This window comes from Podarcis bocagei (assembly GCF_964188305.1).
Source record: "Podarcis bocagei genome assembly, chromosome: 1".
NCBI classification, from domain to species: domain Eukaryota; kingdom Metazoa; phylum Chordata; class Lepidosauria; order Squamata; family Lacertidae; genus Podarcis; species Podarcis bocagei.
Window position 1 is genome coordinate 116,728,418 of NC_138125.1, and position 19,980 is coordinate 116,748,397.

General features: G+C 42.8%; 1 protein-coding gene across 1 annotated transcript in view; it reads right to left on the reverse strand.

Moving 5' to 3' along the window:
• Window positions 1-19,980, reverse strand: part of ITGA4 (integrin subunit alpha 4) — a 61,308-nt gene that overhangs the window by 27,615 nt on the left and 13,713 nt on the right. Inside the window, exons 6-14 of the mRNA XM_081206259.1 lie at window positions 19,012-19,141; window positions 17,172-17,257; window positions 15,608-15,670; window positions 15,368-15,505; window positions 13,576-13,687; window positions 8,578-8,672; window positions 6,292-6,382; window positions 5,194-5,239; window positions 4,627-4,781 (exon numbers count right to left, since the gene is read on the reverse strand). Of these exons, the coding sequence (XP_081062385.1) occupies window positions 4,627-4,781; window positions 5,194-5,239; window positions 6,292-6,382; window positions 8,578-8,672; window positions 13,576-13,687; window positions 15,368-15,505; window positions 15,608-15,670; window positions 17,172-17,257; window positions 19,012-19,141 (916 nt within the window). The remainder of the gene's footprint in view (window positions 1-4,626; window positions 4,782-5,193; window positions 5,240-6,291; window positions 6,383-8,577; window positions 8,673-13,575; window positions 13,688-15,367; window positions 15,506-15,607; window positions 15,671-17,171; window positions 17,258-19,011; window positions 19,142-19,980) is intronic.

Below are 19,980 nucleotides of genomic sequence, written 5' to 3' on the forward strand. Positions count from 1 at the left end.
AAAAGGCTGTTTTGATATTGTGTTTATGGAGGATTTTGCTAATTTTATCTGTAGTGCCCTTGATATAAGGAAGGAGGGCCATGCCATTGTTTTCTTCTGTGTCTTGGTTTTTGGGGGGTGTTTCTTTTTGGATTAGCTTCGTAACCCTGTTTTGTTGGTATCCGTTGGCGATTAACACATTTGAGAGATTCTGTAACTCAGTTGTCAAGTGGTCCTTGTCAGCCAGGCGTTTGGTAGATTTTCACGGGCACAGGAATGCAGGTTTTGGTGTCTTCGGGTGTCTTCCCGTGTAAGAGTTGGGGTGTCTAGGCGACGTTTCGACGAGGTCTCACTCGTCATCTTCAGGCTGGTGCTTTCGGCTTCTTGTTACTGGAACAGAGCAGGATCTCAGTGTTTGAGTTCCTATAAATACTGTTGAGGGGGTGTGGTGTATAGCCTCCAACGTTCTGGGCAGAGAGGAAGTTCCCAGGTTAGTGTGTCTTTTCTTCTTTTGTTCATTAATTACTTGAGGGATATCTTGAGTGATTTCTTGAGTGATATTCTGAGTACCACTTAGGAGGGTCATTAGGTGTGGATTAGTTGCTAAAGCTTTCGTGTCTTGACCTCTTGACCTTGTGAAGAGTTTTTTCTGAGAAGATGGCTGTACTGCACTTAGTTGTGCTCTGGCTTGGCTTCGTGTATAGGGGCGAGCTGTGGTTTTGTGCCCTGTGCCAGCCAGATCTGTGTAGGGATTGCAGGGGGGTGCAGCATCCGGAGGTGCCACTATGGTTTGGCTACTGGATGGTGTCTGTAATTTATCTGTGGAGAGGGTCTGGGTTTGGGTCTGGTGTGGTTGATTGGAGATGGCGTTCTGTGTGCCTCTGGTTCTGGTGTCGGTTTTTGTGGGGAGGGCTATTTTCCAGATGTCTGGCAGGCGGGACGTATCGTCACGCTTGTTCATGTTGTGAGGGTGTTTCTCTATCTCGATGGCTTCCATGATTATTCTCTTGTGGTGGTGTTCCATGTTAAAGAGCAATTTGGAATCTGAAAAATTAATTTCGTGTCCTGTTTCTTTCATGTGTTGGTAAAGAGAGGAAGTTTTTTCTTCTTTTTTGACGGCATTCTTGTGTTCTGCGATACGTGCATTTATTCGTCTGTTTGTTTGTCCAATGTACGTGGCTGGGCAGACTTTGCAGGGTATTTCATAGACCCCTTGGTTTTCTAACTGGATTTTATCTTTGGGGTTTCTGAGGATATTGGCTATTTTTTGGTTGGTGCAAAAGGCTGTTTTGATATTGTGTTTATGGAGGATTTTGCTAATTTTATCTGTAGTGCCCTTGATATAAGGAAGGAGGGCCATGCCATTGTTTTCTTCTGTGTCTTGCTTTTTGGGGGGTGTTTCTTTTTGGATTAGCTTCGTAACCCTGTTTTGCTGGTATCCGTTGGCGATTAACACATTTGAAAGATTCTGTAACTCAGTTGTCAAGTGGTCTTTGTCAGCCAGGCGTTTGGTTCTGGAGATGAGAGTCTTGGCTACGGAGTTTATTTGTGCAGGGTGGTGGTGTGATTGTGCATGTAAGTAGCGGTTGGTGTGTGTTTTTTTCCGGTAGATAGTGTGTCCTAGGGAGCCATCAGGTTTTTTGTAGATTAGGACGTCAAGGAAGGGAAGTTGGTTGTTGGCTTCTATTTCCATAGTGAATTGTATTTTGGGGTGTAGGCTGTTGAGATGTGTGAGGAAGCTATCTAGTTTTTTCTTCCCGTGTGGCCAAATTACAAAGGTGTCGTCAACATACCTGAGCCAAAGTTTGGGTTTGTGTTCTGACTTGTCTAAAGCATTGGTTTCAAAGTGTTCCATGTACAGATTTGCGATGACCGGTGAGAGGGGTGATCCCATAGGTGCTCCTTCTATCTGTTTGTATCTTTGTCCATTGTGGATGAAGTACGTGTTGGTTAGGCAGTGGTTGGTCAGGTCCAGGATGTATTCGGGGGGATTGTATTTGTTTTGAATGGCTGTCAAGGCTTCATTAATGGGCACTTGTGTGAAGAGAGATACAACATCGAAGCTCACAAGTAGGTCGTCGGGATGTAGGTTTTGCTTCTTTATTGTTTCTATGAACTGGAAGGAGTTTGTAACGTGTGAAGCGATAGATTCTGCATAGGGCTGAAGTTGCTTAGCGAGAAATTTAGCGAGATTTTGTAGAGGTGAGCCTATGGAGCTGACTATTGGTCTGAGTGGTGTTCCTTCTTTGTGTATCTTGGGGAGACCGTAGAGTTTGGGGCATCTGGATGATTTTTCTCTGGGGATGATTCTTAGCTGGATTTCTTCACTGATAGGAGAGGCTTTTATTTTGGATTTGGTGGTTTTTTCCAGATAGGTGGTGGGATCTGTTTTTATAGGTTGGTAGGTAGGGTCTTGGAGTAGATTTGATAGTTTTGCTTGGTAGTCCGATGTGTTCATCACAACAGTGGCATTACCTTTGTCTGCTGGGAGAATGATTATGTTGTTGTCTTTCCTCAGGTTGTTGAGTGCTTTCTGTTCTTCTTTGTGTAAATTGCTTCTGGGTGGTTTGCTGGAGCAGAGGATGTTGGTGACTTCAAGTCTGATTTTATTGGCTTCATCTGGGTTGATTTTGGTTAGGCTAGCTTCGACTCCGCATATGATGTTTTCCGTGGGGATGCGTCTCGGGGCGACTGCAAAGTTGAAACCTTTGGAGAGTACTTTGGTTTCAGTTGAGGTGAGGATCCTGTCTGATATGTTATGTACTGTTTGTTTCATGGGTTGTTGTGGAGGGTGGCTGGGCTTCTGGCGTTTCTCTAGTTTGTGGAGTTTGTTGGTGTGTGTGTCTGTCTTATGTGCGGACTGCAAAGTCTGCCCAGCCACGTACATTGGACAAACAAACAGACGAATAAATGCACGTATCGCAGAACACAAGAATGCCGTCAAAAAAGAAGAAAAAACTTCCTCTCTTTACCAACACATGAAAGAAACAGGACACGAAATTAATTTTTCAGATTCCAAATTGCTCTTTAACATGGAACACCACCACAAGAGAATAATCATGGAAGCCATCGAGATAGAGAAACACCCTCACAACATGAACAAGCGTGACGATACGTCCCGCCTGCCAGACATCTGGAAAATAGCCCTCCCCACAAAAACCGACACCAGAACCAGAGGCACACAGAACGCCATCTCCAATCAACCACACCAGACCCAAACCCAGACCCTCTCCACAGATAAATTACAGACACCATCCAGTAGCCAAACCATAGTGGCACCTCCGGATGCTGCACCCCCCTGCAATCCCTACACAGATCTGGCTGGCACAGGGCACAAAACCACAGCTCGCCCCTATACACGAAGCCAAGCCAGAGCACAACTAAGTGCAGTACAGCCATCTTCTCAGAAAAAACTCTTCACAAGGTCAAGAGGTCAAGACACGAAAGCTTTAGCAACTAATCCACACCTAATGACCCTCCTAAGTGGTACTCAGAATATCACTCAAGAAATCACTCAAGATATCCCTCAAGTAATTAATGAACAAAAGAAGAAAAGACACACTAACCTGGGAACTTCCTCTCTGCCCAGAACGTTGGAGGCTATACACCACACCCCCTCAACAGTATTTATAGGAACTCAAACACTGAGATCCTGCTCTGTTCCAGTAACAAGAAGCCGAAAGCACCAGCCTGAAGATGACGAGTGAGACCTCGTCGAAACGTCGCCTAGACACCCCAACTCTTACACGGGAAGATACCCGAAGACACCAAAACCTGCATTCCTGTACCCGTGAAAATCTACGAAAGCATATATATATATATATATATATAAATTTTTATTCTATTTTCAATGTAGAAAATTACATTTGTTACTCAACAATTATATTCCAATTCAGCAAAACTAGTGACTTCCCACTCATCAATGTTTATAACCTAAATCATATCCATACATTACAAACAATTATTATTATTAATATTTCTGTGCCACCTATCTGACTGCGTTTCCCCATCCACTCTGGGCGGCTCCCAACAGAATATTAAAAACACGATTAAACATCAAACATTAAAAACTTCCCTAAACAGGGCTGCCTTCAGATGTCTTCTAAAAATCAAATAGTTGTTTATTTTACTGACATCTGATGGGATGGCATTCCACAGGCTGGGTAAAATTATCTAATTTCATCCTCTCTGACATGTTTCTTAATATATGCTGTTGTTTTCTTACACTTCAAACCCCACTGTGGTCTTTGCATATGAAAAACAACTTTTAATACAGACTAGAAATGGTTTCTAGTCTTCTTTAAAAGATTCTAAATTTGTATCTTTTATCAGTGCTGTCAATTTTTGCCACCTCTGCATATTCCAATATTTTTTATCAGCCATTCTTGATCCTGTCTACTATTGAGCTACGCAGTACAGCTATTGTGCGATGCTTTCTCCTATCTGGAACACATCATTCAGTGCCAAAAATAATAATGGAAACCAACTGGCTTCAGTTTGATAGATTAGTAGGTAATTAAATTCCATTTAACCATCAGCAGTAAGCCATTTAAAAGAAGAAGAAAAAAGAGCAGAGCAATTGAGGCACATACACCATCAATAAAGTATGCTGAGAAATAATGATACAGAATTTAGCTAATAGTTTACCTATGTAACCTGGAACTGTTCGGCCATTATAGCTAAAACAAAGTGTCAGGTGCACACACACAGCTGGCTGTGCATTTAACACACAGTCCAGTTTAGTTTGATTTACTGAGGGAGGATGTTTTAAGGATGCTTCAACAATGACGACTGCCCTTGTCCTGAAAAGCAAGAAGAATTCATAGTCACAATTTTGTAATTTCGTAATGTTTATAATTTCGTGCGTGCTGCTTTATCATTTCCACATCCCAAGTTTTGAGAAAACAAAACCTAACTTTAATTGACTTAGGAGCCAAGCCTGCGATGGCAAAATATTGTTTGGCACAAGATTCAGAGATGTTCGCCGCTCAGATCATTTCTTAGAGATGTTGACACATTGTGCGATTCCAGTGTTCTACAGAACTCGCATTCTGGAGTCACATTCCAGAGCTTAATGACCAAGTTCAGAGCTTAATTGAGAGCTTTATGAGGTCAGCAGCACATGGCAAATTTATTTAATTGCATCTCATAATTCACCATTATGTCCAGTTGTCTCCAATTATGGTATGCGGTGTGTGTGTGTGTTGGACTCACCTCAGCAGCACGGCAGAGTCTGACAGGAAAGCACCAACTGCCACATCTGTAGATGAAAAAAAAAGCGCCCCACAGATTGAAGATGATCATTAGTCACCAGAAAACTTTCTCTCATGCACAATCCCCTTATTATTTATTCACCTCTGGACTGCATTAAATCACTCTTTGCACATTATTAATGAGAGGGGATACGAGGATACATTAAGCCAACATATATTATCGGAACTTCCTAAACAGAGTCATAGAGATGGAGCTGCGTTGCTCTTATTCTTGGCATTAAAATAATTCCACAGTCATTGCATCACACCATATAGTTAAGCGGCTGCTCAATCTCCATTCTTTATACCTCAAGCATTTTTGGAGACAGGGTGGGAAAGAATTTTAATAAAGAAAAGAATGAATTACATTTAAAAACTGAAAGGCTAACCTCCTTGTTCTTCTGTGTTTTCCCTTTCTGAAAACATTTTTTTAAAAAAAATTCTGTTATGATAAGCAGCCTAGCCTGTGCATAGCTACTCAGAAGTAAGTTCTGCTAAGTTCAATAGGGCATGTTCCTGAGCAAGAAGAACGCAGGATAACAGTACTGGGTTGCAACCCAGTACTTATTTCCCTGGGACTAAATCCCATTAAATAGAGTTCACTTCTGAGTGGAAATGTATAGGACTGCACATTTAATGGCCTTCTCATCTGACAAGTTGCTACTATCTTTAAACAAATTCAGTGCTGTCAACAGTGGGCAATGGGAGAGGAAATCATTCATAGGCACCATCACTACCAATGCAGCATGAAACATCACAGAATATTCCCACAATTTTAGGGATAGTGGGATAGTTGGTAACTGAAACTAATTCACTTTCAGGCATTCTGATTATTTTGTAACCTTCACTGGTTCTGTTGTTGTTTCGTTTTACTAATCTTTTATGGACTTTAATGTTTTGTGGGTTGTTGAGTGTTTTAGTGATGTTGTTTTCCTGTTTTGCTTTATTAGTTTGCATCCTGCTTTCAAGGATGTTTTAAAGAAGGATGGGTACGAAATACAGCAAAGCTCGTTCCTACTGCTTTAAAGAAACAAAAAGCAAAGCAAAATGCTCAACTCACCTGAATATCCATTGTTGTCTACATCAATTCTCCCAGATATAGACTGACCAAACATTCGTAAACTGTTGCTGATCTGATGTCCTTGTATCCTCTAAAAAAAAATTTTAAAAGAAAAAGACTGATATTTTTAGTACAGTGGTACCTCGGGTTAAGTACTTAATTCGTTCCGGAGGTCCATTCTTAACCTGAAACTGTTCTTAACCTGAAGCACCACTTTAGCTAATGGGGCCTCCCACTGCTGCTGCACCGCCGGAGCACGATTTCTGTTCTCATCCTGAAGCAAAGTTCTTAACCTGAAGCACCATTTCTGGGTTAGCGGAGTCTGTAACCTGAAGTGTATGTAACCTGAGGTACCACTGTATATCTAAAAAAAGTTTTGGAGGAATACCCCCCCCCCCGTTAAGTACCATTAGTGACTACAGTTAACCAACAACGGAAAGTACAGTGGTACTTCGGTATACAAACTTAATTTGTTCTGGAAGTCCATTCTTAACCCAAGGTGCACATTCCCTACATAGGCCTCCCGCGGCCCCGGAAGCGGATTGCGTTCATATCCCGGGGCAAAGTTTGCAACCCGGAACACCTACTTCCAGGTTTGTGGAGTTCATAACTCCAAGCATTCGAAAGCAGGACTGGTCGTAACCTGAGGTACCACTGTAAGTTAAATCAATTTTGCCAACAAATAAGGGCTGGAGAACCAGGAGCCCTCTAGATGCTGTTCAAGTCTCAACATTCTACCATTCCTGGCAACATTCCTTACTGGCTGTGGCTGATGGGAGCTGGAGGGCTTGCATGTGCCTCACTGGGAATGGTGCTTCTCCTGTGGCTTAGTGCTAGTGTTAACCTTACAACATTGCAGCAAGGCCTGGCATGATGTGCTGCTTTCACTGGGGCCCCATTAAAAGGACCACTGGACCAGACAACATCTTGGGTTGAATCTGCCTGCTGCTTAATCATAAAAAGCTCTAAGCAGCTTACATAAAAGATACATTAAAATGAATTGATAATAGCCAGAATTTAAAAACATGTTGACCAGTTGACCATATATATATATACATACATACACACTCGTACCTTGGATCCCAAATGCCTTGGTACTTGGCATCCGAACGCCGCAAACCCGGGAGTGAGTGTTCCAGTTTGAGAAAGTTCTTTGGAACCCAAACGTCTGACAGGGCTTCCATGGCTTCCGATTGGCTGCAGGAGTTTCCCGCAGCCAATCAGAAGATGCACTTTGGCTTCTGAACGTTTTGGAAGTCGAACGGGCTTCTGGAACAGATTCTGTTTGACTTCCAAGGTACGACTGTATATATATATATATAAATGAAATTGACTGTTTAAAAATGTATGTTATAAAACCAATTAAGAAATGTTCCAAGACGCTGAGGCAACCTGAGGCCTCCGGTGACAAAAATGGATCCAAAAGCATCCCTAGACTGCACACCTGGTCCTTCAGAAGGAGTGTGAGCACATTCAGTTTAGGCAATTAACCAATTTCTCAGACATGGGAACCACTCACCCAGAGTTCTATTAATGTCCCAGATACTTCCAGTCCCGACTCATACAATTTGCTTTCTGTCTTTTTGCTACACAATCTACCGAGTTGTGGAGGAAGATTGACGCAACAGCAGCTTCTAACTTTCCAACAAATACTTTCTAACAAATGAATGGCAGCAGCTATAGTGAGTTATTTCCTTTCTCCCTATCTCTTCCCTCCTCTAGTGACTTCCCATTCCCACCCCATCTGTTTGTCATTTCGTATGCCGGTGACCTCTTGGGTTGCTGGCAAAAGCATTGCCTCAAAAATTGCAAGCCTTCTAGGCAGAGACAGTGTCACTTATATGTTCCTACTTGCTATGATGACAGCAGCTCTGCTAAAACAGTCATAAAGGTAAAGGTAAAGGTAAAGGGACCCCTGACCATTAGGTCCAGTCGTGACCAAGTTTGGCGTTGCAGCGCTCATCTCGCTCTATGGCCGAGGGAGCCGGCGTACAGCTTCTGGGTCATGTGGCCAGCATGGCCAAGCCACTTCTGGCGAACCAGAGCAGTGCACGGAAACGCCGTTTACCTTCCCGCTGGAGCAGTACCTATTTATCTACTTTGCACTTTGACGTGCTTTCGAACTGCTAGGTTGGCAGGAGCAGGGACTGAGCAATGGGAGCTCACCCTGTTGCAGGGATTCGAACTGCCGACCTTCTGATCGGCAAGTCCTAGGCTGTGTGGTTTAACCCACAGTGCCACCCGCGTCCCTTAAAACAGTCGTAGTAGTGGCTAAAACAGACCTACCTGTGAGAAGGTTGGTGATATCCCATCTTTCCTGCCATTATATATGTAAATTGCGCCCTCCAAATCGTTTTCCTGTGGAGCCCCGATGGCTACATCTGTTAAAATAGATGTGACATACTTCAATGCAACGTTATGAAGACGCATTAGCATATTAGCTACACACACATTTTAATAACGTTTACTCCAATGCATGGTTTGTTTGGATTTCTTGACAGGAAAGTAAAGATTTGCTCACACCAAGTGGAAAGATGGCAATATCTCATCACTATTAGCTGTTCACAGAACAGTGGCATAAATTAGTGCAAGGATAGTTGCTTGACAGGGTGGGAGTGAGGGAAAGCAACATTGGACAAAGAAGCTCCAGGGTGGTGGAGGAAGCACATAGCATGCTTCAGTTTCTGTTTGTCTTGCTTTGTATTGCCATCTTCTCCCTGTAGTTTCGTGTAAGGACAGGATTTCAGGACACACTTCTCATTTGCTCTGTTTCTCTCTAAGAAGCACAGCTTTGCTTTCACAATTTGATCTTATTGGCCTGTAATGAAGGGAAAGTGATGAAGAGAGTAGCTGCCTCTCTTGCAAACACTACATTTCTATTCAGGAAACATTCCTAGTCTTATATCAGTTGTAAATGCAGCTGGGGATTACAACACACACACACACACACACACACACACACACACACACACACTTTGCAATAGCTCTTTATGGTCTCACAACTGAACTTGCTAGAGCTATCTTTGTATAAAGGCTTCGCAGGAGCCATGCCAACACCCCCCCCCCCAATAGAATCATCAGCTCAGCTACACTCCTCATGACCCCTGGACGAGGTCAGCATCTTTAGCCATGCAATCTTCAAAAACAGAACACCACAGCCATTTCTTGCTTAGACTTCTGCAAGTCATTTGTGGTCAAAGCCACTGTGGTTTTCTGTAGAATGTAATTCTATTTCTTTACCCACAAGCCCCCAAAATTGTGTTTCTCTAGTTTAATGCTGCAACCTGTCCCAAGTTTCCAGGTTAAAACAGGATAACTAGCAACTTAGACATTGTTATCATCAGTCAGGCAAAAACTTACTTTTGCCTTCAACTTTCTCATTCCCCCTTCCTTGATAAAAATCTCTGCCTATGCTCCCTGCCCCCTTTTGTCGATCACTGCCTTGCCGTGGCGAAGGGGCTTGAATAACTCAGAGAAGCTATGAACTATGCCGAGCAGGGCACCCAAGATGGACAGGTCATAGTGGAGAGTTTTGACCAAATGTGATCCACCTGGAGCAGGAACTGGCAAGCCGCTCAAGTATCCCTGCCAAGATAACTCCATGGACAAAGACAACAGGCATATAAAAGTTATGACGCTGGAAGATGAGCCCCTCAGGTCAGAAGGCGTCCAACATGCTACTCAGGAAGAGAGGAGGACAAGTACAAGTAGATTCAGAACTGATGAAGCGGCTGGGAAGACAGGAGTGCCTGGCGTGCTCTGGTCCATGGGGTCACGAAGAGTCGGACACGACTAAATGACTAAACAACAACAAATGCTCCCTGCCATCTTCAAGTACAATGTTTCACATTAAAAGCTTCCCACTTATCTAGTTAGAGCCCAATTCAAATATTGCCTAAAGGCTACTGCAGCTTCTGAAAAATCCTTTACATGGTTGGCTCTTGAAATCACATGGTATAGCATGGGAGGGCCAATCGTACAGGCCTTCAGAATTGTGCATCTACTTATCAAGTCGCCACATGGACCAAATGGACGAGAGACAAATGCATGCTGCAAATTGAAACCCCTGCCCTCCACCACTAAGTGGTCCCTGGTGAAAGGGGTCAGTTTGCACAGGGCAGGCGCACACCTCCAACAGCCTGTGCAGACCAAGTGATGTCCACTATAGGTCACTTCTCATAAGCCCAACTTTGCAGTGCATATACGTATATCACATGTACAAGTCCTTCCCTTCCTAGTCTTAGCTTGACAGACTGTTGGTCTGCCTGGCTTACGTTGCTGGTGACAACTCTCCAGAATTTCCAACAGCAGACTCTCTGTGCCCTACCTGAATATGCTGGGCACTGAATCTGGGACTTCTGCATGCAAAGCAGATGATCTATCACTGAGCTACAGTTTCTCCTTATTCTCTCTAAAGCCCCATCCCCCAAATAATTTGCTACTTCCTTCATGGTTCCCTTCCACCATACATACAAACCATACAGACACCTTCTCATGCCTATGGATGATGGTTTGTGGATTTCTTTCCAGTACATATTGCAGTTAACATCCCAAAGTTTCTAAGTTTACTCATGTTTCCCACGGGTATCTTTAAATATTAAGGATTACTGTATATTGTAAAAAATTCACTGGGTTTTTGGCATGTTCCTTAACACATAGTTCATTTTTTTCTGCTTCCATTATTTCAATAAAATCTGAAAGTGGGGAACCTAAAATATTAAAAGTAACACATGTGCATAGTTTATCATTTCACTTTAAAAAGCCTGCAAGAGGTGATGAAAGGAGGTGTGTATAGACATTTCTAACTTGACTAAGGTTTGGTAGAAAAAAGAGAAGAGGGCAATAATTTCCAGGAAGTAGCTCTAGTTCAATATCACACAGTTTTACCTACAAAACAAATGTTAATTAAGCAGATCCAGAGGAGAGTGTGAAATGTAAATGTTGTTTGAGTTGCCTAGCAAATAAATTTAGATATTCAGTACATTAATGTGCAAGAAACCTGAAGACGATAAGAAACATTAATGGCTGAGAATGAAAGTCATTATGCAAGTGATGCCTAAGGGATATGATTAAATCAAAATGGCAAGTAGTACAGATTAAAGCAAATTAAAAACAATGTCAAACAAAAACACATTTATTTAGCAGAGGCTGAAGCATCACCACCAGCTGAATGAAGCACAGTTACTGAAAAAACAGACTTGTTGGAAATGTCCATGATTTATTGAATTTGATAGTAATGTAAGTGCTGTGCTTCCCACTAGCTTAGATATGCTTTTACAGAATTAGGCAGATGCATGGATGATGGGCCTATCAAGAACTATTAACAACAATGGGGCTCTGAAGAGAGTGATAGATGAAGGACTTTGACTGTGGCAGTACAATCAATGCAGGTATATCCTAAGGCAAGCCCAGGGAAGACAGCAGCCTCTCTCTAGAGCAAAAGATTCGCTTGAACTTGATTTAACAAATTTTACTTATCTTCCCTGCTTTTGGGGGGGGGTTAATTAAAAAGGTGTCTTGAATGTTCTGGGGGCAGCTGGAAGAAGAGTCTAACATAAAGAAGATGTGAAGAGATCAGTGCAGACTGAATAAAGTTCTCTTCCACCCCTAGCCTTTATTCATCTAAGCCAGGGGTCAGCAAACTTTTTCAGCAGGGGGCAGGTCCACTGTCCCTCAGACCTTGTGGGGGGCCAGACTATATTTTTTTGGGGAAAACAACAATAACGAATTCCTATGCCCCACAAATAACCCAGAGATGCATTTTAAATAAAAGGACACATTCTACTCATGTAAAAACACACTGATTCCTGGACCGTCTGCGGACCAAATTTAGAAGGCAATTGGGCCGGATCCTGCCCCCAGGCCTTAGTTTGCCTACGCATGATCTAAGCTCTTCAGCTGATATTAAAAAGTAAGGAAAAGTAGGTCTCAATCTTTATGCCTTGGTGGTTGCCACACACACACACACCCAAATCGGGAGAACCATCAAGTTTTCCTTCTTAAAATAAAAACAGGATTCCTTTGGCAACCCTGCATGCTGCTTAGGTTAATCGCTGCCACCCATTCCTGCCCACAAAGCTAGATTCCCCAAGTGCCTTGCCTGCTGCCCCCTTCAGAAATGCATGCTGGCATACTGAAGTCCCCCTTGCTTTCTGTTCTAAGGCATCTCCACCTCTTCAGCATTCCAAGGATTCCTAGCCATTTCTCCCATCCAGGGACTGCTTAGCTTCCACAAGTAGGATTGGGTGTTTTAATGTTTTAATGGCCATCAGCTCTGCAGCCTACTTAAAACTGGAGAATGTTAAGAGCTGTATGTAGCCCCTGTAGGCCAGCTGCTTGGTGGCACCAGTTGAACCCAAGTTTGCCACGGCTCTCTGAATTTAAACCTTCCATACATGCCCAGAGGCACTCTGGATGAGGTTAACAGGTGAAGCCACAGGAAGCTTGCTTCAAGTATAGTAGTACCCCACAAGTTTTGGGAGGACTGTCCACTGCAGATCTATAACCTATGATTCCAAAATAAGCAGTGTTATAATCACAAGTATGGTTTCAGGTCTTCCAAAACTCCATTTCTGAATGAACTTTCAGAATTTGTCCTTATATATGGATACCTGAAGTCCACAGAAATGATTGAAAAATGGTCAGTGGAATCTCTGTGACAATTCTGGTGGATTCCGCTCTCATTGGTATAAGACAGGATACCAAGTTAGCATTCATTTTACACCTGACACTTCTTTTCTCCTTTAAAAATCTCTAAGCAACCAATTAGAACTTTTGTTATGAGTAGGGCACTTAAAAGGTAAATGAAGGTAACTAGTTTTAAGTAAATTGAAACTTATTTATGCGCCTGAGTAGTTTTATTCCTACAGAAAATTCAGAGACATAAGAATAATAGTCTTCACGATTACCTAAATCTCCAAGATTGTTGTTCGAATAGCTAAAGTAAATGATCCAAGCAGAAAGAGAACTGGAATGTGTTGCTTCAAAATGCATCGCGCTTTTTAAAACAAAGCAGAAACAGGACTTTTATTTACGAAAGAAATTTTCAGTCTCCAGAATGGTGCATTATGCACACAAAATGCAGAAACTGAAAATATTTAGCAATTAAACAAGTGAACATCCCACAGCCCACGACACAAGCCAGGCAAAGGGAGGTTAAGTTAAAGGAGGCTGCAATCATATACAAACTTTGGTAATCTATACTGAACTCTGTATGACATAAACACACACACAATTCATTTTAAGTTCCATAATACCTAGTTTTAAATCATTAGGACATTATACCTTCAAAGCCATCGTTATCCATGTCTCCTAAATTGGCAATGGCATCTCCAAACCTCGCTGCGTACAAATCACTCCCAGCCAGTGCCGTCTCCAGCTCCAGCATATTTCCTCCCTAGAGGAAAAGAAATAATACTTCTACTTTGTAGCAGGGCTCCTATTGTATGGGGATACAATTAAGGAAAACACTTCAGAAGAGAAACAGTCCATGTTGAAATCTTCAGCATATGGGAGACCAACATGCTACACACACAAGAACAACACATTACCTTCCACAAGAGTGTTTCCGTGTGGAACGTGAGCCGAAGTTAACTACTTGGAAACCAGTGAAACTTGGAGCAAGAGAATTAATTGCATACTTCAAATTAATAGAGCAATATATTATTGTTTCTGTACAGTGGTACCTCGGGTTAAGTACTTAATTCGTTCCGGAGGCCCGTTCTTAACCTGAAACTGTTCTTAACCTGAAGCACCACTTTAGCTAATGGGGCCTCCTGCTGCTGCTGTGCCGCCGGAGCCTGATTTCTGTTCTTATCCTGAAGCAAAGTTCTGAACTTGAAGCACTATTCCTGGCTTAGTGGAGTGTGTAACCTGAAGCGTATGTAACCCGAGGTACCACTGTATTGCCATCAGCATAAAGCCTTTATTTGACTCATTTTGACAGATTCATATGAAAACCTGCTACTCTTCATATATTGTTCTACCAAAGCCAGGTTAACTGTTTTTTTGTTTTTTTTTGGTTTTTTTGCACTATATGGTACACAGCAGCCTTATTCACTCAATCCGTCTCCCTTCCATACCTGTACTGTGTGACGGGGAGAGCAGGGGCAAGTCTTTAGCCCTGTTACTTCCTGAATGTCTCTGTCATTAGTCCCTCTTTGTATGGTGGGGGAAGAATGTCTGCATCAGGGAACTTGTTCTATAAAAGCAAGCTTCCTGTGCAACTTACAATGCTCATCTTCTACAGTATCGGGAGGTATTTAATGCTTGATGTTTTCATTATGTTTTTAGATATGCTGTAAGCTGCCCAGAGTGGCTGGGGAAACCCAGCCAGATGGGCGGGGTATAACAATAATCATGGGGAGAGTCAACTTTAACAGAGAAGTTCACCACTACAGACATTCAACACCTAATATATTTGTTTTTGGGGTGGGAGGGGCTGCAGGTAGGGATGAACAAATCTATGAATTTCAGTTTCTCATTTCTATGGTCTTTTTTGAGTTCTCCACATTTCTGAATCCGTTTTCAACTTATTATTTTCTAGAAAGGTATCATAAAAGCTTGTCAGCATTTCAGGACAAATTTCGCCTCATGCAATTTTCGTATGCAATTTTGCTTAAAATGGTTTTCCAGCAATTTTCCTTAACATAAAGTATTTTTATGCACACTTCCCCCTGTCATACAGGCAATCCCCCCGCTCACACGCATTTTACTCGCGTGTGACTGCATATTCCAGACAGGCTTCAGTTCCTTGCCCTTGCTTAAATTGGTCCTAGTCTTTTCAATACATGCAGGTATCAATGAGATAAAGTGTTTACTCATAACATATGATGGGACAATGACTGCACAAGTGTTGCTATTTTTTTCTGGTAGGTTTTCTGTGATAAAATGAGTGAAATTCATCAGGGGACGCTTTCCCCATCACCACATCCCGATGCCAGAAAAACCTTTGCTCATTACATTTCCCCCTATAGGAAGTTGTCAAAGGCTCAAGAGCCCTGTGGAGAAAAGCTGGTCCTATGAACAGAACACCAGCCACCCCTTGGAATCAAACTACCAACAAAGCAATACTTACGGAGCCTGAGTTGATGTAAACATACACTCTTCCTTCTTCCCGGACTTTACTGTGCATTGGGGCGCCAACCAGTAAGTCTGAGAGCCCATCCCCATTGAGATCCACAGCGCAGACAGTAGCTCCAAAATAAGAACCAAGCTGGCCATACACAAGAGAGAGAGAGAGAGAGAGAAATAATTAGCTAGTCCTCAAGGTGAAAACGCTGCAGGCAACAGTCTCAACTTTTAAACAATGCATTACCTTTTTGCCCTTTAATTCAGACAAAATCGAAAGCTTTTTCCGTTCGATTTTAAAAATGTATGCCTAAAATAAAGATAAATAAGTTAACTGGGTATGTGGGGTGAGGGGGAAGCATTCAACATGCAGTAGAAAGAGGCAAACCAAAACCAGCTGGCCAAGAACAGCACTTCAACTCTGCATTCAAGCTCAAGGAGCTATCAACTCAATACCCTCCCTTTGGCAATGGCAACATCTGATCACCTCCAATAGCAGGAACGGGGAACCTCAGGCCAGGGCACCAAATGTGGCCCTCCTGGCCTCCCCACACGGCCTCTTGATTCTCCTCCTCACCCACACCCACTGTCTCTAGGTCACACCCCTCACCAGCCCTACTTTGCACCATCCTTGAGTATGTTTGTTTACCGGGCTGGAATGTGTCCTTGAAATCCGGCGATGCCCCCTTGCTTGCCTGGGTGGAGGGATGTGTGAGCACGCGTAGAAACTAGCCTGCTGTACAAATTTGCATTAATTGCTCTGCCCATTTTTCCCTCTGATAGGCTCCACTTATCATTGGTACACATTCCCCAGAAAGCTGCCCACAAGGCAACTCTGCACACAAGACCAGTGTTTTCATACTGCGTCTTTTTGCTCTTGATGCTGGGCTTTGTTGCAAGGTCAGCTATGTCCAGAGCTTGGACTTTTAAGCTGAATTTGGTTTTTTTTAAAAAAAAAAGTTATCCACCCCCACCACGGAATACAGTAGTCGTACCTTGGATCCCGAACGACTTGGTGGACATTTTGGCTCCTGAATGCCGCAAACCCGGAAATGAGTGTTCCGGTTTGTGAATGTTCTGTGGAACCCGAATGTCCAATGAGGTTTCTGTGGCTTCTGATTGGCTGCAGAAGCTTCCTGCAGCCAATCAGAAGCCGAGCATTGGTTTCCGAACATTTTGGAAGTTGAATGGACGTCCGGAACGGATTCCGTTCGACTTCCAAGGTACGACTGTTCACAGACTGCACCATTCCCTGCTGTCCCTTATCAGATCTGCTTTGCAGCTCAGCAAAAGCCTCCCTCCACCTTGGGTTAACTACAGCTCTCTTCATGTGTTATGCACAGGTGAGGGACAAGTGTGGAGGAAGCAGCTGTGGGGCCAACAGGGCAGCAAGTAATGCTGCCCAAGGTTCTTCCTTGCCTGGGAAAGTGGAGGGAGACTTGCAGCACAGAAGTTATTCTCAGCATGACAGTAGAGGCAGGGCTAAATGTATAGCCCTGCAGGTGTGCCTCCATCCACTGCCTTCCTTTACTGCAGCAAAGCAGCACATGGCTGACAGCTCAGAGGTGTCAGCTCCTGCAACTTCTGTTGTTAAGTGTACACAGTTTTGAATGCCATCATCCACTTCCCAGCTCAAATGCAACATTGAGAGCTGTGGTCATAGGGACAAACAAGTCATACATATCAATCTGATTCTTGTTACTTGGCTGTCATGGAAGGTCTGACAGCCAACTCTCTTTTGCCGCTGCAAAGTGCAAATTCCTTTCTCATCATTGTGAGAGATGTGTATACATGTATATATTAATTCTTACTTTACCAGTCTGCTCCTGCTGGGGTGCACCGCCAATTACTTCAGAACTATTCCACGACAGGAAATGACCAGCTCCAACAGAGTAGCCTGTCCATTAAGAGAGCAGTGAGAGATCGCGGTAAAGGTCCCGGGTTCTATGCAACATTCCACCCAATCCCCAATAAATGAATGAAGTTAAGGAAATTATTTCATTTAATAAATACTTCAGTGTTGATTCACACAGCTTTCTTGGATCAAGACAATGGCTTGAAAAAGCCAAAGCAGGCTCAGCTGTGTATCACTAGATATCTGGTTGTGCACACCCAACACTTTGTGGAAAATTCAGCTTTTGGCATGTCACCATTAATGCCATTTTGCAAGCTGCTCTGCTGAAAGCTCGACACGGTGGCTGGGGGTAAAGGCACATACTGGCCCTTACCTATTGCAAGCTAACAGGCACCTATCCTTTAAAAACACTTGTCAAAAAAGCTGCAAGTTCATGCCTCAGTTTTATTTCTCCAGCTGTAAAATGGGAACTACTTTCCTATTAGGACTGCTATAAGGAGGTTATTCCACCACCCCCTGGCAAATAGAAGGGGAAGAAATGGAGGCAGTGAGAGATTTTACTTTCTTGGGCTCCATGATCACTGCAAATGGTGACAGCAACCACGAAATTAAGAGACGCCTACTTCTTGGGAGAAAAGCAATGACAAACCTAGACAGCATCTTAAAAAGCAGAGTCATCACTTTGCCAACAAAGGTCCGTATAGTTAAAGCTATGGTTTTCCCAGTAGTGATGTATGAAAGTGAGAGCTGGACCATAAAGAAGGCTGATCGCCAAAGAATTGATGCTTTTGAATTATGGTGCTGGAGGAGACTCTTGAGAGTCCCATGGACTACAAGAAGATCAAACCTATCCATTCTGAAGGAATTCAGCCCTGAGTGCTCACTGGAAGGACAGATCCTGAAGCTGAGGTGCAAATACTTTGGCCACCTCATGAGAAGAGAAGACTCCCTGGAAAAGACCCTGATGTTGGGAAAGATTGAGGGCACAAGGAGAAGGGAACGACAGAGGCCGAGATGGTTGGACAGTGTTCTCGAAGCTACCAGCATGAGTTTGACCAAACTGCGGGAGGCAGTGGAAGACAGGAGTGCCTGGCGTGCTCTGGTCCATGGGGTCATGAAGAGTCGGACACGACTAAACGACTAAACAACAACAAGCCTAAATGCAGTGAAATGAATTGGGCATGTGCTTATACAGAATGAAAGGGAGAGAAGAATATCACTGAGATTTATTAAGATACACTAAGCATATTCAGAAGGGTCAAGGCAAGTTTGCTCATCTCGAAGATACATGCTGTAATCCAGTAGGGAAGATGCATGTGGGCATTTCTCTCTCTCGCTTTCTCCTGGATCAGGTCAGACATGCATTGGGATGCAAGGTTTCCAAATGCAATCCCCATTTTCCCTCCACAGAGCAGACTGGGATGAACTTTCCTGCCCTTCCTGCAGTATGGATGCTAAGATCCTCTCAGTTTGCCCTCTTGGGCCTGCTAGTTGTGGTCAACACCTCATGATGCACAACCATCTCTGACTACAAAAATGAAACTTACTCAAACCCTTCATGTCAGAACAATCACAATATATTTATATTTTATATTTCCTCTGGGTTTCCTCTGTCTAGAAACCCAGAATAAATAGAAGTCTGGATGAGCCCTTGTTTCTGTTCTCACAAACAAGTGCTAACAGGTTTTCCCCCTAGCATTTCTATCATGAATAGCAAAAACAATCATAGATAGCATGCTTTCAGAAACTGTATTAAACCAAAGTTAAAGCATATTGACAAAACATATTTCAGTTACCTAGATAACTCCCAGACTTTACTTGATTATTGTCGTCTACATATGAAAGGTAGGTATTTGCTGTTTTATTGTATACAAAGATGGATCCAGTCCAATAATATGATCCTGGAGCTCCCATAATAATTAAATCCTGGAAGAAAACAAAAAGCTTAAGTCTTAAGTTCTTAAAGATAATCAGAGTGATTCATATTTATTCCTGCTCTGCTTTAAAGCCTGCAGCATTACCTAGCCCTAGACACATTTGTTCAACTGGTAACGTCATTCAGTAGGTACAATCAAGTCAAAGCCCATTATCTTTCTTTTTCTATATTTGAAAATATACCAGCTCTTCCTCTGCTAAAGATTAAGTCTGCAAGCAACTCCAAATGGGCTACAAGCTAATGAAAAACCGCCCTCCTCTGCAGATTATTTAAGAACTCATAGTTCTTATACAGAACATAAAGATGCGCAGTGAAGTACAGTGATCTTTACAACCCCAAAGGGAATGCTTTCAGAACTTATTACTGCTATGGATAGGTTAAATCTGAATCAGGCAATAAAATCTTATGTTCCGTTATATTATTTATATCTTTTTTGAAATAAAGAAGGTAAGTCTATATTAAAAAAAAAAATACAGCTCATGGTGTGTGTTAAAAATTGTGCTGTGGAGTACTCATTCTGCTCCAAAATACACTGCCTTTGGAACAGTGGTCTGTAGTTTGGCTTACACTGGCAATGACGCAAGTAGTCATTTATACGACTGCACCTGAAGCATGACTGCATTCTTCAGGAATGGAGCAGAGCCAGCTCATAGGTCAACCCTGACTCCCTTGCAATTACAAGGTGAAGCTATGGGACCAAAAAAATAATAAAATAGCAGCTGTAGCTGCTGTATAATAAGGGCCCCAGCCATGTGACACAATGACCTGTGTGTTGAACACAAGGTGTGTGTGTGTGAGTGGGGGAGAGCTTTGGCATAGCAACATGACA